Raw genomic sequence first — 25072 nt, 5'->3', positions numbered from 1 at the left:
TCATGTGCACCCAGGCATCCCCACACGGGTGTGCGCGGGCGCACACACACAGAGCCAGCATCGCTGTGCCGTCACGTCCCCCTCCAGTCCCTCTCAGTGCCCCAGGGCTGATCGTGGGGATGTGGGAACACCCCACCATTGCCCCTTGGGGTCAGATACACAGTGGAGTGAAGGTGGTCAGCGTCCTTGTGGTCAGAAATGTATCAACACAACAGAACACACGTGTGCACGTGTGTGAACAAACCCTGGCCACCAAGGACAGTGGGTCCTCCGTCCTCGTGCAGAGTTTGAGAAGCAGCTGAGGGTTTGGCCCACAGCCGGGAGGCAGTGGTGTCTCCTTTAGGGAGCGTGGGGGTGTGGGCGGCATCAGGGAGCCGCCCGCAGTGAGGAGAAAAGAACCCCTTTCACAGGAGGAATCCGGGCACAGGCAGCGTCTCATTTCCTGAGAGACCTTTGGAAACCATGTTTGGATTTCTGTCAAAGTCCTGGGGCTACTAAGTGGGTGCTCCTCGGAACCAGGCCCCATTCTGGGTGCAGAATGGACACAGATGCCCCCATGGGACTCACAGGCTGCTGGGGACAGAGGAGGGTCAGGTGCAAGTGAGCCACACAGGAGAGACTGCGGCCGTCCGCCCGCAGGAGGGGTGCCCGAGGGGCAGGGAGTGTCCTCTCTGGCCGAGGCTCCAGGAGGCACGCTGCAGCTGCTGTGAGGTTGGGGCCTAGGTTATTCCCGGGTTTCCTTCAAAGTGTAAGGAAGAGAATTAAGTCCTAGCACGTCACAGCTTTCGGGATTACAATCGGAGTATTTGTAGCTGAGCGCCTGGCCCCTCGCCTGCATTTCTCGTATCCGGGGGGCGATCAGATGGAGGGCAGGCACCACGTTTACTGTCCCCCAAATGAAGGTCCACGGGAGGCGAGCTTGTAGTCCAAAGCCCGACATACGGAGGGTGCGCCCTTGAGAAGATCGGATGAACACCAGAATAATTGATAGAAATTGTAAAATAAGAATGTTTAGAAGGATTAAAAGTATGAAAGAATCAGAAACAAACAACACGCCCTGAAAGAAACAGGCAGATTAAAAAACACGCAGAACTTGTACAAGTATTGCCGCGGAAGTGAAGTCCAGGTGGGTAAATTAGTGGTGGGACCGCCGAGGCAGCAGCGTGTAGGGGTGCGGCACCCCGAGCAGGCCGGCGGGGGTGGGGGCGACGTGCCGCGCCATGCCCTGAGAGGCCACGTTCGGCAAGCTGATGTTGGAACCACAGGAGACGAATCCTCAGGAGCAGGATGTGTCCACGCGGAACAGCGGGACCCCGGACGGAAAGAGAAGACGCGACAATAGAGCAGCAGCGGGATGCTGGCGCCAGGCGGCAACACAGTGACCCGAGGGAAGAGCCACGAGGACACGCTGCCGGCGCCGAGTCTGCATGCGGCCAGCCCCAGGGCGACCCCGGGACCTCTCACGTGGGTGGACACAGCGGCCTCCGGCAGAGAGCAGGAGGGACTGCCCCAGGCGGCGGCGTGCGGAAGGAGCGGGCATGTGTGCGTGCAGGCTCCACGGGACACCGCCGGTCCACGGTCTCGGTCTCTGCGATGCAGCGTTTGTCTAAGCCTCCGAGCTGAATTTGGGAGAGATGGGAAGATTCGCTGACTTTGGGTGAGTGGAGCCCGGCTCTGCAGCCAGAAGCACGTGATCCTGCTGAAGGACACGACCCTGGACGTTTCCGTTAAACCGTCGTTCAGCCGTGGCCACACTTCTCTAGATGCTCCGCACGGGTCCTTTCTGGAAACCCTGGCCCCTGACCTAGGGCCCGCCGGTCCCTCTTCTTAGCCGTCGTTGGTCAAAACCACACAGCGCCTGCATGAAGCCCGCAGCCCCCCGCCCCCCACGTCCACCTGCCGGAATTGGGGCCTGTGTCCCATCTGGGAAGGCTGAGAGTTCAAGCTCCAGGATGATTTAGAGAAGAAACACGCTGTAGGCATGTGTGTGCACGTAAACGCAAGGACAAACACACGTGTAAGCATGCACGTAGCTTCGAGACCTGTCCAGGCCCCACACACGCACTCCAGGGTGCATCTCTTCCTAGAGACTTCCTCTCCATCCCCAGCCCCAACTGAAGGCCTGACTCAGGGACTTACCAGAAGCTGTTTGGCCTGGAGCCCTCCCTGGACTCTAGAGGATCTGGAGTCTTCCCTCGATGCAGGGGCAACAAGGCCGTTTGGTGCCATGAAAGCCAAGCCCCTGTGTGCTCCCCCGGGCCTCCCCTCCCCCTGCGGGCCCTCCACCCCATGTCTCCCCTGCCCACCCTGCACCCCTGCTCTGCAGCCGCCCCTGGGTCCTCCAGTCCCGTGCCCATCGGGGCAGCACTGGGCAGGCTCACGCCCAGCAGATGGGAGCTCACAGGTGGCAGCTGTGGGGTCCGGGCCCCCAACCCCTGGCATCTGAGCCTCACCAGGCAGGGTCTGAGGCTCTCTGGGATTCGTGTCTGTGAGTGTTCAGGATTCTGCAGGAACGCGTGAGTGCAAGAGAATCGGTTTACCCTCCCAACCCACAGACCGTTCCTTCTGGTGCACATTCGCGCTGTTTTCCCCCTGACCTTCACCAGGAGAGCACCAGGGCTCGGCGGGGGGCGTGCTGTGTGCAGGTGGCTCGGGCAGCAGCCTGGCACACAGGTCATCCCCGTGTACACCGAGCTGCTGAGGCCACGCTTCACGAGGGATGAACAAGGTGGCCAGGACAGGAGCCAGGTGCTGGGGTCATGGGAGGACGTGATCCACGCGCACGTCCGAGGCCGTACCTAGTAGAGGCTCAGCTCAGCCAGGGTGGCTGGACGTTGCTGCTGGCACCCTTCCCTCCTGGGGGCACCATGCCCTTTGGGGTTTGGTTCTGAAGAGTTCTAAGGGCAGGCTGCTCTGTCTCCTCCACGTGTAGAGACCAGTGCTTCGCTCCCAAGCTTACTGCCGGAATCCCACACTGCCTGCTCACTTTCTGACTTCGTGTGGGCAAAAATGAGAGCCACGTCCATTCCGTAGATCATTGCCTTGGCGTGAGGGCATTGCTGGGTCCGCTGCCCTTTGTGGTTTCGGCAGAGGAAGGTGGCCCTGCGTGGCCAGTCAACCATGGGCAGTGGGGCTGGAGTCCCGGCATGGCGTCCCAGGCAGAAGGGCGTGCTTGGTGCCCATGGATCTCCCCGGGGATAGGAATGGGCAGCTGTTGGCAGGGCTACCCACAGATGGACCAGTTGATGTGCCAGGCGTGTTTCCTGGAAGTTCCGTGGGTCCCTGCTGCACACAGACCACCAGAGACTTTCCTGTTGTCCAGTGAGGCAAACCAAAGTGACCTTATTTTTTTCTGTTTCTTTTCTTTAGCTCTTAGAATTTGACAAAGAGCTGTCTGTTTTTAAGGACAGACTGTATGAACTGGACATCTCGTTCCCTCCCAGGTAAGGAACACCCGCTTGCTGGATGAGCAGGTAACTTTTCTCCTCTCGGGCACCTGCGTGCACCACTCCGCCTCCTGCCCTTTCCACGACCTGAGGACTACAGCCAGCTGAGAGCAAGAAGCAGTTGTTATTTGCTCTTAAAAAAAAAAAAAAAAAAGATTATTATTTTTTTAAACATGTAAAGTACTGTCTTCTCAGATTAGCATGCTGTGGGCCCCAGAGAACTCTGGGTTCTGGGTCTTTCTGGGAACATCAGGATCTTTGGCATTGTAGTGTGTTGGGGGTGGGTTCTGGGTTGTTTTTCTCTTTCTTAGGCATGGAAGCTTTTGCTAAGCTTTACTCTGGCGTTTACAGAATCTTTGAGATCTGCAGCAATGACAGCCCATTCCCTCGTGAGCAGCCTGGGGGATGCGGCCCACACAGGCACCCAGGGTCTTAGAGGGCGCGGGGCAAAGAGGAGCCAGCAGAGGTGGCCTTGGAAGCTGCAGCTGGACCTGCGGCTCAGCCAGCCCCGGTCATTCCGGGGGGGGCACCCTAAGGACACGGAGGCCCTATCATGGGACTCCTCCCCACCCCTCTCTCCTTTTTTAGATCCTGGGTGGAAATTCTCATCAGTTGGGCATGTTCCGGGAAACTATAACACGGGCATGGGAGTGTCTCGGGGTGCACTCCACACCCTGTCGACAGAATAACTCTGCTCCTAGAACAAGCTCGGAAACCAGATGGGCTTTCATGCGCGCTCTGTGAGGGGCCCCTCATCCCCATGCCACTGTCCAGCAGTCGCACGTGTGAAGTCTGGCAGAGGACCCCACAGTCCACTGGACGTGGGACTTTCTGCTGCTCATGGGCATGGGCTGGTGCCCCTCTGACCTCGAGGTCCAGGTCTGGCCAAGGGGCCCACAGCGTGAGTTTTAGGGGGCCAGACAGGCAGGGACTGTGGGTCTGGAACAGCCAAGAACGCAGCAAGACCAGAGGAGCATACCCAGCAGTTCCCACCTGGGGACTGACCAAGGGTGTCCCCCTTGGAGCCCCGACCCTGCTTCACAGGTAGTCACCTGCGATCAGGCGCACATCAGATACACCTGAGATCCAGAGGGATTCTTAGGATTTGTGAGACTGCCTCTTCCTGGGTGGGGTAGGCCAGATGTCCTGAATGGCACTCCCTATTTGAACAACTCGAGGATCTCTTTTTCGGGCTTTGCTGAGCTGGAGAGGAAGAAGGAGGCCTGGGGGCCACCTTGGTCAGAGGTCACCACCCTTTGGACACATGGACCTGCGCTGGCGTCTGCTTCTCAAGTTTCTCTCAAACCTGCCACCTTGAAAGTCACCTGGGCGCAGACATGGAAGATGCCAGCAGGACGTGGTCGAGGCCAGAGCCCGGGGTCCTGGTGGCCAGTGCCCAGTGCCCCGGGGATTGGGGGGGGGGGTGAGCAGCAAGCCCGCCACCAGCATGGGTGGCAGGGAAACCTGCGTGCCCACACCTGAACACGTCAAGAGTTTGGAAAGACAAGTCAACCCTCACACACCCACATAGGGTAGTGGGATCCTGGGCTGGTGGTCCTGGGCTGGTGGTCCCTGGGCTGGTGGTCCCTGGCAAAGAAAGCATGGGGCTCCCTGGGACAGTGGCAGTAGCCCACGGCCATGAAACCCTGCCTGCTCGTCTGGGGTCCTTTTCATGCCCGGACAGGAGAAGGGCATGACTTGCTGCCACATGGGAGGAGCCTGAGAGAGCCGCCTGTGCGTGTTGGTCATTGGAGTACCTCCTCCCGCATTCACCAGGACGCCTGGGGTGGGAGGTGCACACGGGGGTGGTCACCCTGCCCTCTGCGAGGTCCGTGGGGTGCGGGGCACAGCTGCTGAGCACAGACCTCCACGGGATTGCTTGGTTCAGGTGGTGGGAGAACGTCCTGCGTGATGTGGCCGGCGGGTCTCGCTGCAGGGTGCTGTCCTGGGCCGCCGGCCCGGGGAATCCTGTGAGCCTGTAGGAGCAGAGAGCTCGCGCTGGTTGGGGACAGGAGCGGTGACAGGAGGGGACGCTGGCTTCATAGGGGCAGGCCTTGCCTGTTGGGTCATCAGATACTTTCCCTTTAGTTAGGAAGTAAGACTGTAGTTTCCGGGAGGGAAGGTGAAAGCTTTCTAACCAGACTGACGGCTCTCAACCACCAGAGCCCGGTTTCCAGTCAGAGATCCTGGTGAGCTGCCCAGGTCACCGCCCCTCCCCCGCTGCCTGGGCCATCGCCCTCCCCTGCTGGCTGCCAGGTTCACCCACCCCTCCCCTGCCACCCAGGTCACCACCCCCCCCCCCACCCAGGTCATCCCCCTCCCCTGCTGCCTGGGTCACACCAGTCTCCCTCCTTTGGCTCTCTTGTATTTTTGAAACTATGTTTGTGACCAGAGTCCACAGCCCCAGGGTGGCCATGTGGGGTTTGGAGAGCTGCTCCAGGCTGTGGGAAGAGTATAAGCAACAGCAACGTCAGGGAAAAGGACAGGTGCTGAGTGATGGTCAGGGGTCTGGTGCCTGCCGGGTATTCTCTGACGGGACCGTAAAATGAGTGGTCAGGCATGCTGTGTGTGCATGGGGGTGTGAGCTCCCGTGCTGGTCTGTGCGTGCGTGGACACATGCGTGCATACACAGGGATGAGGACAGAGGATTGTGTGCATGGGTATATTCACGCCTGTGCACTGCGTAGACACGTGCTTGCGAGCATGTAGGTGTGCGTGCATGTGTGGGTCTGTGTGTCCGTGCACAGGGTGTGTGAGTGGGTTACGGGACACGTGTGTAGAGTCCACCCGGGCATGAATGTGTGTGTGCATGTGTGTGCGTGGATCCGGGTGTATGTACACGGGTGTGTAGCTGTGTGCACAGAGTCGGTACCCGTGCGTGGCTGTACGTGCACACATCTGGGCATAGGGCTGTGTACGTGGGTGCGCCTATATCATGTAGGGGGGAGGTATGGGTGGTGTGTGCGTGTACATGGTGCGTGCACGTGTGTGCATGTGCGTGACTACATGGGAGCGTGTTCACGTGCAGGATGTGTGTGCAGTGTGTGCATGTGCGCATGCACGTGAGTAGGGAGTGTACGTTCATGCACGTGTGTGTGGGTATGCTCTTGTGTATGTTTGCCTTGGTGTGTGCGTGGGTGTGTGTGTGTGGCTTGGGCGTGTGAACAGCCCAGGAGACCTCACCCTGCACATTTCCATTGTGTGACAATGGCTCTTCACTTCGCAGGCTGCCCTGCGTTGGCCAGAAGGTCTCGACAAAGTGCACCCTGTGTGTTCCCCACGGCCGCTGCGGCTCCTGGGGGTTTGTCAGGACAGACTTGTGCTCCCTGCACACTGCCAGGCTCCCAGTACTTTCTGGAAGGCTGTGAGGACTGGGCCCGTGGGGCCGTGGCTGCCTCAGGCTGTCTTGGGTCTGGTCTCAGCGAGGCCTCAGAACCCGGGAACGCAGGGCACGCCATCCGAGGGCGTCTGCCTGTCCCGGGGGGCAGTGTGGGAACGCAGGGCGCGCAGAGACCCGGAGCATCCGTTCCTGTAGCTGCTGCTCGTGGTTTTCAGAGCCTTTCTGCCCTTATCCATGTGGTAAGGGCCTTGCACACCAATGGCGCGGTTCCGGTCCCTCCCTGAAGGCTCCTTCCCAGCACCGCACAGAGCAAGATGTTGCCCTGGGGCAGCCCGCGGCGGCCAGAGCTGTCCCGCCGTGGCCAGAGCTGCCCCGCGGCGGCCGGTGTCGCTCAGAGTGTCAGCACAGTTGCTCACCCGTGAGCCGCACGGACGTTTCGTCAGCAGACGGGCCTTGTAAGGAGAGAGCGGATCTTTGCAGACACGTTTGTCGCTGTTCTCTACCAGCTAACAGAGTCTCACTCCTCATGGACTAGAACTTACTACTGTCATTTTGCTAGAAAAGATGCTAATATTTCAGGCGGTTACGGAGCCTTCAGCTCTGTTCTTCTCCACCGAGGGCTCAGCGCGATGGCACCTTCATTAGGGTGACCGGGCGTGGGTGACGGTAGAGGCGGAGTGTGCCGCAGGCCAGGCTGGGGTGGGGGCAGGCCGGGGGGCCCACGCCTGCGCTCCACGTGGCGCTGCCCCGGCCAGCACGCTGGGGACCGCACCCCGCCACGTGAAGGTCCGCGATGCCAGCTGGTGTGTCCCTGAGCCGATGACGGGCTGCGGCGTGGGTCTGGAACCGTATCTGTGACCCACTAGTTCTTGGCCGCGGGAAGGGGTCCTCGCCCACACACACAGCTGGCCACATCACCCGCCGGGCCTTCGGGATGCCAGGGCTGCCGGACCGTACACGTGTCCCAGATGTCGGCGGGCGTCGGACGGCGCGTCCCTCCCGTGGGACACTGTCAGGCGCCTGGGCCCGTGCACATCCTCCAAAGCTCTGGGTTTTCCTTGAAAGCTGGAATTTTGGGCCATTATTGACAACAAATACCCTTGGATATTTTCCTGGAGGGGAAAAATGGCTCATTTCATTGCTTCTTGAGAAAACTCCTGTCTGATGCCCATTTCTGAGCGACAACAGTCTCTGCCTTTCTAGCAAAACAAAGATACTCCACGAAAATGAGCCGAAACGGCCACAGGGCAGAGCACACCATGTGTGTCCGTCCATCTCCTGCGCCGCGTCTCGAAACAGCACGCCTCCCAGTCTGGAGAGTCAGTCAAGGAACCATTGGTTCCTTTGTGTGGGCGCTCTGAGACTGTGTGACTCCCGCCACCGTCACCCACGTCCCAGGCCGCTGCTTCCGGCAGACGGCGCGTTAGGGAGGTGATGAGTAACCTTCCAGACCCACCTGGAAGGGTGTCAGGGACCCCGGGGGCTCCGCACCCCACACTCCAAGACCAGCCAGAAGCTGGGAGGAGCCAGAATGCGCACCGATGGCGGGATGGGTACTCGCTGCTGAAGGGGAACGCCCCACAGCGGTGGCCACGACCTGCGCTCTGTGAGCCCCACCACGCCGCCCTCCACTTGGGAGAGCGGGTGCAGAATGTGCCGGTCTGGCTGTGGTTTCCGTGTCCTCCTGCGCCCGGCCCTGTAGATTCAGGCTGGCGAACACGGCCGGGCTTTGGGCCTTCCTGGCCGTGTCGTCGGGCTTGGGGCCGTGGAGACTCCACCCGCCTGCCCTGTGGCTCAGATGGAGTCCTGAGCCTGGTCCACAGGGCCGGTCGCCAGCCACGGCAAAGGGGCCGCTGCCCACATCCTGAGGGAAGAAGCTCGAGGGGCAGGGAGGGCCGCGTGCTTGAGGACAGGTGGGCGATTGTTAGCATCATCACCAGCGGTCACGGCGGCTCTCCCTCACGGTGGGGGCACAGCTGGGCGCTTGTCCTGTCTCCCCTCCCCCCGCCGCTGCCAGAGTTTGCTTCCAGATAAGTGTGCGTGCACGGCAGGCGTGGACTTAGCCACCGTCCGCTCTGGAGGTGTGCAGGCCGCAGACTGGCAGCATCGGGCCCCGTGCCCTGTGCTCAGCTGTCGGAGGAAGGATGGGGTGCCGCCTGGCCCCCTCCCTCCCTGGGCCTGTCTGCACCAGCTCCGTTCTGGTGTGCCCCCTTCTCCGGGATCAGGGGCCACAGGGCATGGCCCTGGGGCTGTGGGGGAGGGGCAGTGCCCCCACCAGCAGGACACCTCTGGGGATCAGCTTCTTTCTCCTTTTGAGTCACCTGTGTTCACACTGGACTGTGGCAGCCGGCTCCTGTGCAAGCACGATGGGCCAGGGCCCCGTGGGGTCCCAGGACTGCCCTCAGGGGCAAACCTGGAAGCTTGCTCTTCTCTGGGACTCACCCCAGCACCACCGTGTGAGTTGTGACCACCTGTCGGATCCCAGCGTGGACAGGGCGGGAGCTCCGTGTTGCCTCCCTGACAGATTTTGTGTCCTGGCACAAACCCAGGCCCGAGGTATAAACACTGAACTTTGGCCCCGGTGTACATCCTCGTGGTCTGTGGGTGCCGTGTGCAGCCCTAGATGGGACCCCAAGACCAGCTGGGGCCTGCAAAGGGGTTTCCGGTCCTCTTGGCAGCATCGGGGGCGTAACTGGGCGTCAAGGGTGGTGTCTGGGCGCGTGGCATTCATCCCATTTCCGGACCGTGTCTCAGCGTGATGCTTTTAAGCCTCGGACGACTCGCTGTCTCCTGGCAGAGAGCCCTCACCACACCTGCTGCCCGCTCGCGGCCGCCCTCACCCTTGACCTCTGCCCCCAACAAGGGGGCTTCTTGTTCTCGTCCCGCAACTCAGCACATTGTCCTCTGGAAACTGGGGTTGATCCGTGTGGACCCCCGATCTCCAGCTCACAGGCAGCATGTTCCGGAGAGAGCCTGCCACCAGCCTCGGCGTGTCCCCCAGGCACCCAGGCGAGGTCGTGCGTGCGAGGCGAGCAGTCCCGGCCGGGTGGTGTCGCTCCCTCACGGTCACAGCTGAGCCGGGCGCCCTGCACATGTGGAGCAGGGGTGGACGGCCGGCTCGCCACTTGTCCTGCAGAGGAGTTTCTAGGGTAGTTCGTGTTCTGTGCTCTCTACATGGGTGATGCTGTTAGAAGTAGGAACTGTGTTGTTTTAGCATATTTGCTGCTTTGGGTCTTTAATCAAGTGAAGCAGTGATTTCCTGAGGGGCAAGGGCCCTTGGCCACTGTTTCTGGTGAAAGCGTGGGGGACCCCTGATGGGACGGGGCGAGGCCGGGAACCGTTAGCTCAGGGCAGAAGTATGTTCTGCGAAGCCTGATGGTCACGGCAGGACACAGGTCTTGAGGCCACAGAGCAGAGGGCCGGGGGCCAGAGTCCTCAGCAGCCCGGGGGCCACCGCAGGACGGCTCCTCTCTCCCAGCAGCAAGCAGTGGGAAAGCACAGCAGAGAATAAGCCAATTCACAGCTAAGACCATATGGTACTTTGGAATTAACCTAAAAACAAATTTTTACAAGAAGTTTAGACCCTAAGATGGCCGTACAAGATGCACCACGGATACGCAGACGCTGGTGCGGATGCAGCCGACACAGCGACACGTCTCCCCAAGGCCAGCTCGTTCTGAGTTCATTTATTACTACTCGGTCGCAATCACAATGCCCACTTGGGGGTGGGGCCGGCAGTTTTAAGTGGACGGAGGCAGGCCCACTGGGCCCGGAGGCAGGATTGTTCCAGGGAGTTCTGGAAACAGAAGGAAGCTGCCCGTAGGCCCGAGGAACATGAGGGGGATCAGCTGGCCACGTGTGCGTCTCTGCTCATCGGTGGATCAGCTGTGGTGGCTCCATCCCCAAGGGGCCGTCAGGGCCTCTCCCGGGGGCTGAGCCGGGTCAGGGCATGGGAAGGGGTTCCTATGTGGCGAGAGCCGTGAGTCAGGGACAGTCACAGGCCATGCCACAGCAATGAGCCCATGACCTGGGCACCAGGCGCTTGCTGAGACCAGATGCTGTGGTGAAGCGGGCGTGGGGATGGGGCGTGGGGACGGGGCGTGCACCCGCGTCACGCCCCAGCTTCCGGAGGCTCCCCCCAGAGACATGAGGGGACATCTGAGTGGGAGTCCCACAGCGGCGCCCCTGCATTCACAGGCAGGTCAGGCCATGCGCCGGGCAGGCCCCTGGGATGCAGGGGGGGCAGGAGGCCCGTCTTCCCCATTCAGGTTTTCACTGTCCTGACTACATCCAAAACTAAAACCACAGTATCCTAGACAATGCCATTGGTTTGTCGCAAGATCCTGTTACAACAAAAATTCAAGTGAGAACTTAAATCGCGCGTTCGACTTCGTGTTGCGGAAACCTCTCTATGTGGGTTTTTTCCCTGCGTGGCGTTGGCCACTCCGCGTGCGTGGGAAGAACCACACAGCCCTCCCCGGGGACTCGGGAGACGGTGGGAGGTGGGGCTGGAGCCAGCAGCTGACCAGGCGCCCTTGTGTCCCCCCAGCTACCCGTACAGCGAGGACTCCGGCCAGGGCCAGCAGTACATGAACACCCGGTGCCCTGCGTGGTGCGACCGCGTCCTCATGTCCCCATCCGCCAGGGAGCTGATTCTGAAGGTAAGTGCCAGAGTCGCCCCAGGACCAGCCACACAATAGGGGCCCCCGGGATGGGCCCTGGCGTCGTCCTGAGATGGGTCCTCGGCCACCTGAGACCCAGCGCCCGGGCCTGAGGGGCCCCCGTGACATCCGATGTCTTTCTGAACCCACAGCATGCATACAGGGTCATCAGTGCCTTCAAAATCCTCATAGTTTATTGTATCCTCGGGAATGAAATGTGCTCTTGTCCGCGAGAGCGCTGGTGTAAAGCGTGGTGGACACGTCGGTCCTTATTTCCCCAAGATGTAAATCAAGAGCCTGATTCACATCTGGGCTTGACACGGTAGAAACGAGCGGGAACATTCAAGAGGTGGCACCCTGCGCTCAGGTTTCCTGTGGCCTCCTGATTTTCAAGAGTTTTCAGTGCCCACATTTTAATACAAAAAGGGTGTTTTCAAAAGAATCAATATCTGAATTTGTTTTGTCAACCCCATCAATGGGAAATCACACACAAGTGCATTGATTTGGGGGGGGTGGGGGCCGCGGGCTGGTGCTCAGAGCAGACATGGGCCTTTGGGGAGCCATCCCCGACCTGAGCTCTGTTTTAGGTTCCAGTTGCCCCCCCCCCACCAGGACCCCTTAGCTGGGCCCTGAGTCCTCACCCCGGGGACTGGGAGCACACTGGGCAAGAGGGGTCACAGCCAGGAGGGCAGAGCCCCCCACATGCTGCCCCAGGCTCATAGCACGCCCTGCCATGCACACGCCCTGTGCCCCGTACTCAGTGGCCCCCCAGCCCAGCCCTCTGTGTTCTTCCCTGAGCCCAGAGGAAGCCAGCCGGCGGCTTGCAGCAAGCTTGCTCCGTCGGGGCCTCGGCACTCCTCCCGCTGCGCTGTGTGCTGGGCGTGCCCCCCTGTGACCCTCGCACCCAGGGCCCCCCGCCGGGGACAGCTCCCGGGGCCACTTCCCCAGGGGCCTTCCTGGCTGACGCTGCACTGGATGTCGGCCAGGAGCGCCTGCCCGGTGCCCGGCCTCGGACATAGCCCTGCCCTCTGTGCCGGGCCTGCTGCTGACGCTCTGGAGTTGGCTGTGTGCGCTGCACGCTGCCGGCCCTGAGCACGTGCGGTGTCCGGGCGCACGGCCACAGCCAGAGCAGGGGCCGCGGGCGCCGCGGGGACAGAGAAGAGGCAAGTGTGGTCTACAGGGAAAGCACCCACGCCGAGGAAACTGCATTCTGCAGGAAGCTGAGCGTGTGCGGCCGGGCGGAGGCCGTCCCTGTAGACTGTTTCGTGCTCACTCTGAGCTTGGACGCTTCCGAGCTGGAGGGGGCGCCCCCCCCAGGCAGACGTCCCCCAGGCCCTCCCCGGGGCTGCCGGGCGGCAGCGGGCGTTACCGTCGGATCAGACGCGCCTCGTGAGCAGCTCCTCGGCCTCATCCATCATGCTACGCTCGGGTACCTCGTCACCGTGTTCCGTTCTGCTTCCCCAGCCCTAAAACACCAAAGGTGGCGGGCTGGCGGCGCTGCTGGGGAGCTGCCGGGATGCGGGCTCTGCTGTAATTGGTTTATCTGTCTCAAGATGATGCAGTTGGAAACCCACAATTTTATGCTGCCTTTGTAAATTACCGTGCTGCGCTTGACGGATGTCCCCCACTTCCGCGAGGCAGCGTTGCGATCGTGAAGGATGGGAAGTGCTCACGCATACGGAGCAGAAGGTTATGTTTTTATACTTTCTGGCAGGCGACCATGCTGGAAAGTAAATCTGACCTTAAGCTTCCTACTGCATTAAAGATAATTCAGTTTTAACTTCATAGTCTCGGATGCTTCAGCTATGGATATAAAAATCCGGCCCATTCGGAGCTGACTGACTGCCAGGAACGACCCCTTCGCAGTTGCCCCCGAAACGCGGGGGTCTGCCTGGCCTGAGGACACGGAGGCGCAGGGAGGGAGGGGCCGGGGTGCACACAGCGGTTAATTAATGTGTACAAAGTGCTTGGCGCAGCCGCCTGGGATTCAGAGACGTCTGCTCCCGTGTGAACACAGTTCTGGGCTAATAGAACCGGCTGTCCAAACAAACGGAAACAGGGAAAACGGACGCCAGATGCACGGTGGGGGGCGGGGGGTGCCTGAGAAGAAAGCCCTTCCCCAGGGGCATGTGCCAGAGGACAGCTTGGGGGGCCCCCACCCCAACTCCCGTCCGGAAGCAGGAAGAGCCAGGGGCTCAGCGGCTCCCAGGGCTTCCAGAACGTTCTGCCTGCTGGGAGGTGGCAGGTAGCTCGGGCTCCCCGAGGAAGCCCCACTATCCCCACCTTCCCACACGGGTCTCTCTGTTTGCTTTCCCAGTCGGAGAGCGAGGAGAAGGTTGTCACCTACGACCACATTGGGCCCAACGTCTGCATGGGAGACCACAAGGTGATGTGTCCGCGCCGTGTGCAGTGCGGGGCCGGGCGGGGGCTGGACGGCGGGGGCAGCGGGTGGCGGGGTGGACAGCGGGGGCAGTGGGCAGCGGGGGCTGGACGGCGGGCCGAGTTACTGCTCCTCCATCGGCCCACACAGCGCTTGCCCAGATGGTCTGTGTTTACGTAATCGTAATAAAATACCAGAAGGTAGGTAGGTAGGTAAAGAAGGCAGAGAAGACTAGTCACAGTAGAATAAAATACAGAATTTTACTACTTATAACAAAATACTGTCCACAGCCAGTGATTTCCGAAGGTCGTTTTTCTAGTGTGCATTTGGGATACCGTGACTTCTCATGGCAGTGAGCACAGATGCGTCCTTCAGGGGGACGCTGAGTATTTGTGGAGGGACGCGCTTCGTACGCGTGAGCGTCCCTAACCCCGAGCCCCAAAGTCTCACTGAGGGTGATGCTGGCCGCGTCTTACCTTCAGCCAAATTGGAGACACCCGCGCTTCCCGTGTGCAAGGCCTCCGGGCCGTGACCACGGGGTGCATCGTCCTGACACGCGCCCCCCACACTGGCGCCCGGGGGGAGCGGACCCGGCACAGCTGCCGGGTTAGTCAGCAGTCTACGTGAGTTTTTACCTGGAAATCATGCCCTTTCCAAAACTCAACCCCAGCTCCAGGTGTGAGGTCACTGGGGTCTCACGCTGGTGCTCGCGCACCAGGCAGGGGGACGCAGTTTGGGCAGCCGGGGGAGGGCAGGGATCCGGAGTCGGGGGGTCAGGGTGGGCGTGTGGCCGCGGGCTCTGACGCCCTCTCTTCTCCCGCTGCAGCCCGTGTTCCTGGCCTTCCGCATCGCGCCCGGGGCAGGTAAACCTCACGCCCATGTGCACAAGTGTTGTGTCGTGCAGTGACGTGTGGTAAATATGACTCCTTCCCTTGGCTTCACCTTTTCTCAGCTTTTCTTGGTGTGTTTGTTCCTTTAACGAGTGACCGATTCCACGGCAGGGAGGCGATGCCAGCGACACCAGAGGGCCCTTCGCGAGACCTCCCTGTAGCGCCGGGAGCCGGCGGGAGTCCCATCCATTGAAACACGTCCTCCTAACAGCTGCATCGACAAACCCGCCCGAGCGCCACCCGCTAGACGGCCGGCCCCACACTTCGCTTCAGCCTCCGGACCGTTCCGGAAAAGCCTCACATACCTCACTGTCTTGTCTGTTCATGTGACATTAAGTAGAAATATTGGGTTTTTGTAATAAGTCACCGTCCTGTTGCCAAAACTCTATAGACAGGAGAGGGAGTCTGTATTTTAGACTTCAGAGTTTCCATTTTTAATAATTGTCAGCGTGGGAAGAGCTTCTCCGGCGTGGAAACCCCCCAGGTGTCCCAGGTCCCCCTCTGCCAGCTGGAGGCGTGCCCGGGGGCGGGCGGCGGGCGGGGGCTCTTTGCGACTCCGGCAGTGTGGCCACTGTGAGGAGAGCAAGGGGCCCTGGTCTTCGCCTCGGGCGGCTCCCCTTCCGTGTTATTTACTGCCGCGTTACATGGTTTTTGAATCACACTGCAGCTGCTTTCCGTTTTTATATATATAAATATATATAAATATATACTTTTTAAAAATAATTTATAAATCTTACCAAAACTTACGCTAAATATACTTTCCGGGACGAATGCTTGCGAGGGTCCTGTCGGCAGGTAGGAATGGAGTCGAGTTCGGGGACGTGCACATCCGCACAGACCCATCCGGCCCTGCGGCCTAGCGGTGCCGTCCTGCGTGGACGTCGACCACAGCACATCTACACTTGCAGATTCTTACTCCTCTGCCTTTTTTTCTGTGTAATATTAAGAACTGAATGTGAAGTTTCTAGCTAGCTCGGGTGTACCTTTTAAGAATTTTGTAAACTGTCCCGTCTGTCTTTTGTTACTGTTCTATGGTGCCAAGTATTCTACATAAAACAATAATATCATGGGAGAAACAAAAATAGCCTAGTCTGCTTCAGATAGAAACTGCTTTTAACATGGGCTGTATATAAAACTACTAAGAGAAACAAAACCTAAGTTTCCTCGGCTGCTCCGTTGCACCCAGCCTACGTGGTAACCTTGCTGCGACCATCTCCCCTAGCACGAAGTACAGCATTAAAAGGTCATTGCAGAGCCTGTGGATGAAACACAACCTATGTTTTATTGATCCGCTTTAGAACACTACACAATTCCTGGACTGGGTGAAGGCCTTAGATGCTCGTTTTTAGGTAAATCACTACCATTGCAAGTGATTGGGTGTCCGCTTGCTGATCTGTTCTTGACAGTGTGGTCGGGGTCAGTGCTTTGGCCGCTCTGCTCTGTCCACGTGCCACACGGCAGGCCCGCCCCACGAGCTTCTGTGTAACGGGGTTTCAGCTGTTGGTCACTGTGGAGGCCTCTAAAAATGACCGCTCCGGTTCCTAAGCAATAAAATTGATCATGGTGAAAACAGTCCTGAGTCTGCTTTGTTTCTCCGCCTTCCCGGTCCCCATCTCCTTTGAAATGCTAAGTAACGGGAGGGCGCTCCTTTGTGGGCTCACCAGAAATCCCGGAATGTCATTCTGTCAGACATTTTCACACAAAACCAAGCCATTAGTTAAGTGCAGAAAAATAATCTTTTGGGTTTTTTACCGTAGTGGTAACTAATGGGAATTACCCTCAGCATTTAAAGACGAGGTTATAAAAATGCACTGCCTTCCTCAAAACTTTAAAACTGGGATTTCCTTTGCTCTTAACTTGAGCTGAGAACGATTCACTCACAGAAGTAAAACAGATTTTAATATTGCTCCCTTAAAAAGAAGACCAGCCAGTGGCTCAAAAGAAATGTCTTTTTTAAAAACTGATGGTGCAGCCACGTGGCATAGAACAGAAAACAGCCTTTTCCGTTTCTCTGTAACAGTTCCAAAAATGCCTTCAAGGAGAAACCTTATCATAACGCAATCACTTCTATTTAATTTTTAAAATTACAACTCAAGAGTTCCGCGCAGTAGGACGCAAGCACGCAGAGCCCCAGCCCCAGAGTGTGGAGACCCGCCGCCGGCCCGCTCCCTGCGCCGGGTGCGGGCCGCGGAGGGCCTGGCCCGGTGGGAGTGAGTGCGAGCCGTCCCTCGGAGGGCGGCAGCGTTACTTGGGATTTCTCTTTGGCGTCCCGGTCTGAATCAAATAGTTTCTACGGATTAAAAACTATGGAACCGGGCTGCAGACGAGCTTAAAATCTGTGAGCTGCACGCTTAGCGCGCAGTAGGAAACCTTTAGCTGCTAAGGCATTTTAAGATCTGCCTAATCGGATGAAACACATCGGTGCGAGCCGGGCGGCAGCCTAGGACTCGCCCCGCGCCCGCCCCGGGGTTTCCGAAAAGGGGGACGCGCGCGGGTGAGTGCTCACCTGCCGCCGACCTCCGCCACTGAGCCGGCCCTGCAACCCCCGGCAGGGCGCGGGGGGGGAGGGGGCGCCGCACCTGTCGCGGCGCGTGCACCTGCCAGCGCTGCGCCCCGCGCCCGCTGCGTTTCCGTCGGCGGCCCCGTCCGGCTCCGCTGGGCGCTCTCTGGCGTCGCGGCTCCTCCGGCGCTCCCGGGGCGGCCGTGGGGGTCTCGGGGCCAGGGTCGCCCTTCCCCGCGCCGGGCCCTCGATGTCCCCTTGCTCCTGCGAGCTGCCGCCGCCCGGGGCCTGGGGACACGCGGGCCGGGGTCGCACCGCGCGCCTCGCTGCCAGCCCGGCCCCGCGGGGACAAAGACTGGGGGGGCAGGGACCCGCGGGGGGGGGGTGTTTCGAGAAGGAAGACACACGCGGTGCAGCCTCCGGAGCCGCGGCTCCGCCGGGGACGTGTTAAATAATTTATTGATTATACAAAGTGATTCCGCCCGGGACGCGCGGCCCCGCGCCCTCCCGAGCCCGCGCCGGCCGCTTTATAACTTATTCTGTAAAAATATATATACACACGGGCGGGCGGCGGCGAGGGGCGCCGGCCCGCCCCGACCCTGGTTGCTCCGGCCGCGCCCGTGCTCACAAGGCGTCCCCCGCGCCGCCGCCGCACGGGCTGACCAGCGCCAAGTTCGCGGGCTTGTGCTTCTTGAGCAGCCGCGTGATCTTCTCGTCGTCCGAGTTGGGGTCCAGGGGCCGGTTGTACTCGTCGTCGTCCTCCGCGTCCGAGCCGCCCACCTTCAGCTTCTCGGCGTCCGAGTCCTGCTTCTTCTTGGCCGACGCCATCTCGGCCGCGTGCCGCTTGCGCCACTTGGTCCGGCGGTTCTGGAACCACACCTGCGGCGGAGGGGACCCGTCAGACGGCGCCTCGGCAGCGGCCGACCCGTGCGACGCGAGACCCCGCCGCCCGCGCCGACGTGCAGCGGCCGCGGAGCAGCGGCGCCCCCGGGGCTGGGCCGGGGCGGGCTGGCGGCCGAGCGCGCACCGTTCGCCGGACGCGGGCGGCGAGTCGGCGTCGCGCAGCGGGGCCCGCGGGAGCCGCCGCGCACCAGCCGCTCACCTTGACCTGGCTCTCGGTCATGCCCAGGGAGTAGGCGAGGCGCGCGCGCTCCGGGCCCGCCAGGTACTTGGTCTGCTCGAAGGTCTTCTCCAGCGCGAAGATCTGCTGGCCCGAGAACGTCGGCCGCGAGTGCTTCTTCTTGCCGTCCTTGTCCAGGACGCCGCCGGCCTGGGCTGCAAGGGAGGGCGGGTGAGCTCGGCCTGCCGCCCGGCGCGCCGCCCCCGAGGCCCCGCGTCGCTCCCCTCGCGCGCCACCTACCCGGGCCGGCCAGGCGCGGGTCCCTCCAGGGCGAGCCCTGCACCACGCCGGGCCAGAAGATGGGCGGGCGCCCGGGCAGCTCGGCCAGCGGCTTGGGGTAGCCGCGCGCCACGGCCGCGGGCCCGAAGTAGACGCCGGCCGACGAGGCGAGCCCGTTGAGACGGGGCAGGCCGCCCAGGAGGCCGCCGCCCGCCGCGCCCACCGGCCGCCCCAGGATGTCGCTGATGCCGTGGGGGGTGCCGAGCGGCAGCTGCGCGCCCAGGCCGCCCAGCGCGGGCGCCTTGAAGCCGGCCGGGCCCTGCAGCGCGTACGGGAACAGCGACGTCTTCATCTCGGCCATGTTGTGCAGCGCGGCCAGCGGCGCGCTGCTCAGCACGAACGCGCCCGGCCGGTTAGCGTCCATGGGCGCCGCTGCCGCCGGCCCGGGCGCCCATCCGGGCCCCGCCGCCGCCGCCGCCGCCCGCGCCCGCCGGCCCGGCAAGTTTGCGCGCGGCCCGGGGCGCCGGCTGCAGCGGGGCGCTCGGGGCGCGGGCGCCGACGGCCCGGGGAGGCGCGAGGGCGGCGGCTCCGGCGCAGGCTGGGCGGCGGCCGCGGGGTCAGCGGGGCGGCGGCGGCGGCGGCGGCGGCTCCGGGGCCGATCGGAGCGGCGCCGCGCGGGCCGGACGCGCTGATAACCGCGGGGGCCCCCGCGCGGCGCGCGCGCTGATTGGCTGCGGGCGCCCGCGGCCCGGCCATTGGCCAGCGCCCCGCCCGTCTGCGCGCCCCCGCCGGCCGCGCACTCCATGAAGGGCCCATTAGCGAGGCAGGTGCCTCCCCGGCTGTAAATTTGCCCCCTGATTTATCTCCCCCGGGACGAAATAAATCCCGTTGGATGGGAGTTTAGTTAGGCAAAGGTTTTAATGGGAAATCAGGAAAAAATACGAGAACATATTTTATCGCCCGAAAGAATGCAGATTTGAGGATCCGCTCAGCACGCTCTGTGCGCCCCACTCGGTGAAGAGCCCCAGGTGCGCGGCCGCGGGGAGCCAGCCGGCACGGTCGTGGAGCCCGGCCAGGGCCTCCAACCCCGTCCCCGCGGCTTCCGGCAGCCCCGGGCTCACGTGTCGAGGAGTACCGCGAACATTTGGGGGTAATGTCCTCCGTGTCGCAGACGGGCGGGGGACGCTGGGGCTCGTAGTCCACGGGAGTCCACGCGCCGGAGGGCCGACGCGAACCTACCCTGCTTTAACCAACACACCGCTGGCGCGGTGGCGAGACCCGTCCCGGGGACACGCGCGAGGCCGGCGACTCGCGGGCGCTGCCAGGCGGGCAGTTCCCGGTCCCCTGCCAGCCCGCGGCACTGCCCTCTGCCGGGTCGGGGCGCGGGGACCGTCCGGACCTCCGGGTCCGGCGTTTCCTGGTCGCGAAGTCGCAGCTTGGTTCCCGGGAGGCAGCCTGAGCCTCGGGCTCCGACCCGGACCCCACGACCAAGCCCAGGGGCCGCTGTCTCGTGAAGCGCAGCCCGAGCCAGGAGAACGGGGACCGAGCCGGCCCAGAGCTCCAGAACCCGGGGCGCGCAGGGGCCACGCGCAGGGCCTAGACGTGCGTGCGCTCCCCGAGCGCAGTGGGCAGAAGGGCGGCCTTCACAGGGGCACGTGGGGCCCCAGGTGTCCTTCTGGTACGAAAAGCCCCCAGCCCGGAGCATTGCTGTGGGATTCAAATTAGATCGCAGTGGACCCTGGGCGCCGTCCGAGAGCCGGTGCTGAGTAAAATGCGGGGCGTTGTCGCCTTCATCCTTCGGGGTGGGCTGTCACATTAAATCCTAAGTGGGCTCTTCCTGTTACTCGCTGCCTGCTCAGAGCCATGACCCTCACGAGAGCGAACGGACGGCCATTTCGCGGCCAGGGCTGGGCGGCCGGCCTCTCTCGGGCCTGGTGCGGCTCCTTAGCAACGACTTTCGCGTTTCACTCCTGCCGCCAGGGTTTGGACGGTGCGAATGGAGGCGAGCCTCCTGGCTCCGTACAGGGACCCAGCGGCCGCTGGCACGGTGTCCTTCGAGGGTCCGTTTTCGTTTTGGGCAGTTAGAGGCGGGGTCTTGGCTCCGAGGGTCCCTGCACCGTATCACTGGCCGGCGGGGCTGGGCGGGCTTTCGGTGGTCGCCCCTGGCTTGGGCGCGCGCGCACGGTGCTGCCGGGGGGAGGCTGCGGGAAGCGAGGGGCCCTCAGCTTCGTGTGCGGTGCGGGTCCTCTCTCCCCGCTTCCTCGCCGGGCCACACTCGCCCGATCCGGGTGTGGCTGCCCCGCAGGCGCTCTGTCCCAGCGGAGCCTGGCCCCCAGGACGGGGCAGCGCCCCTCCAGGATTCCCGCGCTGCGTCGGGCGGCGGGTCCCCAAGTCCGGAGACCCGCTTCGGCCTCGCTTAGGACATGCCCCACTTCCTCGGAGCAAACAGCGTGTGTGCGCCCCGACAGCCTGGGCGCGGGGACACTCCCCGCAGGATTGGAGCCCCTCTGGGCTCCCCAAACCCCCCACCCCTGGCAGAGGCCAGGCGGCCAAGGCTGGGGCTCCGGTGGGGGTGGAACCGAGTGGGCGGGGCCGAGTGGGGGCGGGGTCGCGTCCCTCCTCCTGACCCCCTCTTTGCTCTACTCACCCGACGGTGGGCGGGGGCGACCCGGGACAGGAGGGGCGCGCCCGGGCGGGACGACAGGGGCACACTGTCCTCCCAAAGGGTGCGGGCGGCTCTGGCTCAGAGGCAGGAGAACCCGCGTGGCTCGAGGAGCTGCGCTTTAGGCGGGAGCCTCCCAGCCCTTTTTTACCGCCGAGGAAAAAGAGCCCCCTAGTCGCTGTCCTGCGCCCCAGCGACCCCGGGTCTGTCCACGCCGCCCGGCCCTCTCTGGGCTCCGGCTGGAACGCTTGGGGTCTCTAGTGCGGCTGCGGTCTCCTTTGGCCTCAGCGTGCGCGGCCCCGGGGGAGTCAGTGGCGGTGGCTGCGGAACGGGGGTGGGAGTGAGTGTGAGCTCCGGGAGAGAGGGGTGCGGGCATGGAGGTCTCGGTGCGCTCCCCGGGCGTCCCCCCTTGCCAGGTGCTCGAGGTTCCCAAGCCAGCGCCTGGGACAGTCCCCACCCTCCTGGACCCGCACCTCGGGTATCCCTCCCCCCAGTGTCGGGGTCCCGGGTATGAAGACTCCCTACCCGCCGCCTCTGACCTGCCCCCCCTCCACCCAGGGCTCTCCGGGGCTCCCACCCGCACCCCCTTCGGTGCCCGCAGGCGCTGCCCCTCCTCCGGGGAAGGTCCGGAGGCCGGCCTGCGGGGAAGGAGCGCCTCTGGGCTCCCAGCGTGGGTGGATTTCCTGGGCCAGAGCTGAGAGGTTGGAGAATGCCATCTCCTGGTCTTGAAGAAAACATCCTACAAAGGAAGATGCCACTTTCCGTGCAAACTTACAGGTCGTCGGAAGGTGGAGAGCACGCTATTTGGTATAGACCTTTATGCATTCATCATGTATTTATTCGGCACCTACCATGTGCCAGGCACGCCCTGGGAGGGCCGGGGGAACGCAGCGCACCCCGTGGGAGGGGTGGGCAATAAACCGTAAACTTGAGGAGCTTCAGCAAGAGCCTGCTGGAGGGGACCACTATGTTGGGGGAGGTGGGGTCAGGGCAGGGGGGTCCCTGGGGAGGGCTGGCCAGGGCCAGCTGGTATCCTCAAAACATGGCTCCTTGAGGGAAGTTGGGAGGGGACAGGTGGGACACAGGAAGGGAGCTTGGATTCCCGCTGCACGGGCAAAGAAGCCCTGAGTCCTCTAAGACCCTATTAGTGAAGTGGACATCATAGGTCCCTGAGCTGCTGCTGCCCCAACCATGACCGCTCTGGGCCGGGCTCTGGGGGCAGCCTCTGGCAGAGGGCCCTTGCTTTGTTCCCACAGTTCTCAACCTGTTGCATGATGAGGCCCCACAGCGGTGTCCAATTCAGGGATTGCTGACCCAGGGGTCCGTGAGCCAAAACAAGGAAAGGGACCACTGAGGTGACCCACATGTAACTTGCAGCTGCAGGGCTCACGGGGTAAGGGAAGACGTGCAGTCACCAGGACCCTGGAGCCCAGGCCCGGGGGCGCCACGGGGTTGCGCCTGCTCAGAGGAGGAGGCGCCAGAGCCAATCCCACCTGCCACCCTGCCAAGCAGACCCCCGGGGCCGCATGCAAAGACCCTCTACTGGCAGACCTCACCCCCTCACCCACCCCTGCCCTTGACGGAGGAGTGACCAGGGGCTGTCTGAAAGGCCCTGAGGTGGGCCGGCCAGGTGCCAAGAGGAGTTGCTGCTCACCCCGCCCCACCCCAGCCCTCCCCCCACGTGCATGCTCCAGCCCGGTCCACTGCCCAGGAACAGCCAAGGCCCCTCTGCCCAGTGGCATCTGCTGAATGACCGTCTCTGAGCATGGCGGCCTGTCAGCACCCAGGTCAGCAAGGACTCTACATGCTCAGCTATTTCGGGGAATGGAAGGATGGACATACATCTGGGCCCCAGGCTGCAGAGCCCTGTGTCAGGGTCGGGGAGGGGTTCTGTGCTCCCCCGGGGAGTAGACACCACCAAGGGGCCTCTGGGCACCCTGAGCCAAAGGGCATCTTGGACCAGGGGAGGTGGGCAGAAAGAGGCCAGCAAGGCCCTGGAAGGCCGGTCCCCTCGGCAGCTGGGAGGAGGCCCTCGGAGGAGGTCCCAGAGGTGTGCTAATGAAGGGGCGGGGGGCTGGGACCAGGCAGGGGTGTGGGGGAGCCCCAGCTACCCACTCCTCCTGGCCAGAAGCAGTCTGGGCAGCAGTAAGGGGGGATGGGACCTCGACAGCCGGGGGACACCCCCCAGTGCTCCCATGGACCCTGCCTGCCCATCCTCTGCAGACCCCCAGCTCCCTCCTGCCTTGCCCCTCCCTGCACCCCAGCTCCTCCGCCCTTACTCCAGCGCCTTTATTTCTTTACAAGCTATTTATCTGACAAGCGTAACGTCCGTAGGAGAGTCCACAGAGTTACCTGCACGTTCCTGCATTCCTTGTGGTCCCTTGCATTGCTGGCTTCACTCCCCTTCTCTGGAAGTTGTGCAGCCCCGCGCGCAAGCGCTTGACGGGATGGGTCTTCTTGGAGTCGCTGCCCTGCTCTGCATATCTGCGCACACCCGGGCCCCCTGCGCAGTGGGGTGCAGCATCTACACGGGCTCCGTGTGGGCTATGACCTGCGACCCGGCCCCACAGCTCGGGGTCCTCCTCTGTTTTGGGGACACGGTCCACAGACCTGTCGTGGCTGTGGGGTGCGCACATACAGATCCTTCCTCTGCCAACACGGCCAGCTACTGTGGCTGTCACCAGCCTCTCGTGGACGCCTCTGAAGAGGGGGGCACCCACCCTCCGAGGCCAGAGCACCACGGCTCCCTCTTGGCTCCCAGACCTCTGCAGTCAGGACGGCCCCTCCAGGTGGTCTGGTTTCCTCCTCTGCTTCCAGGGTCCCTCCCTTGGGACCCACACGCTCTGTGGAGATAGCCCACAGGCAGCAGCCCCCCAGGCGCCCACTGCCAAGAGCTTGAATGAGCGGGCGGCTGAGGGCCAGCTCCCCTGCGGAAGCAGTTTGGGGCCCAAGACGGCTGGTCCCGTGTGGGCTGGTCCAGGCCAAAGCCGAAACAAACCTGAGCCCTCAGCCCGCCTTGCCGCTTTGTTTGGCAGTCCTGCTTCTGAGAGGCGCCTGACTCCCCCGGAGACCTGTGGCCACCCGTCCCCTGCAGCCACATTCCAAGCTGGGCCGGGCCCCGGCCTCCTCTACAGGCCCAGCAAGCGGGACCAGCCGCCCCCGGGACGCCCCGGCCCGTGCTGGAAACCACCCCCTCCCCCGGTGCCCTGTGGACACGGGGTCCCGGCGAGGGGAACTCTGCAAAGCTGCCTGAGTCACAGTCACAGGAGGGCCCCCCAGGAGGGGCTGACCCACGGCAGGACGGCAGAGGCCAGTCCTCAGGACGACCGTCACACCGTGTTGCAGAAGCCCTCTTCTGGGGTCCCAAGAATCTTGTCTCCTTGAGGAAAGGACAAAGAGAAGTGGCCGTAAATCACGGCTCAGAGCTCATTCCCCAGGGCCGCGCGGGCCCCAGATGTGCAATCGTGGGTAATGAGCTCTCTCTCGGGGGCTGCTCTCCGGGGCTGACTGCGTGCCAAACGCGCTAATTGAGCACCGAGTCAAAGATTTGTGTTAGCGACTTGGCTCCGAGGCCGTCGCTGCACTCCCAGGATGGGACGGGACCCGCCCCGGCCAAGTGGAGGCTTCCGGAAGGGCTCTTGGCTACCCTCCAGGCCCGGTCCCAGCCCCCTCCGTGGGGGCATCGTGGCAAAGGGGAGCATCCAGCTGTGCTGGGGCAGCACTTCCCCAGGGGACGGGCAGCGTCCACCCCTTGGGGGCCCCTTCCTGACGATGTGTGTCCAGCAAGGCTTGGCCACGTGGGAGGGGGCTGCCCTCGTCATGGGGCTGTGTGTGCCCCTCCCTGCATGCAGGGC

At 62.6% G+C, this 25072-nt stretch overlaps 2 protein-coding genes across 4 annotated transcripts in view; one reads left to right on the top strand and one right to left on the bottom strand.

The window, feature by feature from the left end:
* Positions 1-15015, top strand: part of INPP5A (inositol polyphosphate-5-phosphatase A) — a 173684-nt gene extending 158669 nt beyond the window's left edge. For 2 of the 3 annotated variants that reach the window (XM_036080065.2, XM_036080064.2), the window contains exons 12-16: positions 3370-3443; positions 11336-11447; positions 13765-13833; positions 14654-14740; positions 14829-14969. In XM_036080065.2, coding sequence (XP_035935958.1) covers positions 3370-3443; positions 11336-11447; positions 13765-13833; positions 14654-14734 — 336 coding nt within the window. In that variant the 3' untranslated portion in view covers positions 14735-14740; positions 14829-14969. Of the gene's footprint in view, positions 1-3369; positions 3444-11335; positions 11448-13764; positions 13834-14653; positions 14741-14828 lie in introns of all 3 variants that reach the window. The other variant, XM_078076937.1, reaches the window with a different exon arrangement.
* A 2499-nt stretch (positions 15016-17514) lies between these two features.
* Positions 17515-19043, bottom strand: NKX6-2 (NK6 homeobox 2). Its single transcript, XM_036080061.2, has 3 exons — positions 18578-19043; positions 18320-18492; positions 17515-18096 (listed from the first exon to the last, which is right to left on the bottom strand). Exons 1-3 carry the CDS (start codon positions 18978-18980, stop codon positions 17842-17844), a joined length of 831 nt encoding a protein of 276 aa, XP_035935954.1. The 5' UTR covers positions 18981-19043; the 3' UTR covers positions 17515-17841.
* Positions 19044-25072: the final 6029 nt, after the last annotated feature.

Source organism: Halichoerus grypus, chromosome 7 (assembly GCF_964656455.1).
Source record: "Halichoerus grypus chromosome 7, mHalGry1.hap1.1, whole genome shotgun sequence".
In the NCBI taxonomy this organism is placed as follows: Eukaryota; Metazoa; Chordata; class Mammalia; order Carnivora; family Phocidae; genus Halichoerus; species Halichoerus grypus.
The sequence above is the reverse complement of the archived record's forward strand: the minus strand, read 5'-3'. Positions and strand labels throughout refer to the sequence as shown.

Coding starts and splice junctions, on each gene's coding strand:
- NKX6-2 (XM_036080061.2), bottom strand. CDS start 18,980: ATGGACGCTAACCGGCCGGGCGCGTTCGTGCTGAGCAGCGCGCCGCTG. Junction 18,493..18,577: donor CCCGCGCCTGGCCGGCCCGG/GTAGGTGGCGCG, acceptor CCTCCCTTGCAG/CCCAGGCCGGCGGCGTCCTG. Junction 18,097..18,319: donor TGACCGAGAGCCAGGTCAAG/GTGAGCGGCTGG, acceptor CCTCCGCCGCAG/GTGTGGTTCCAGAACCGCCG.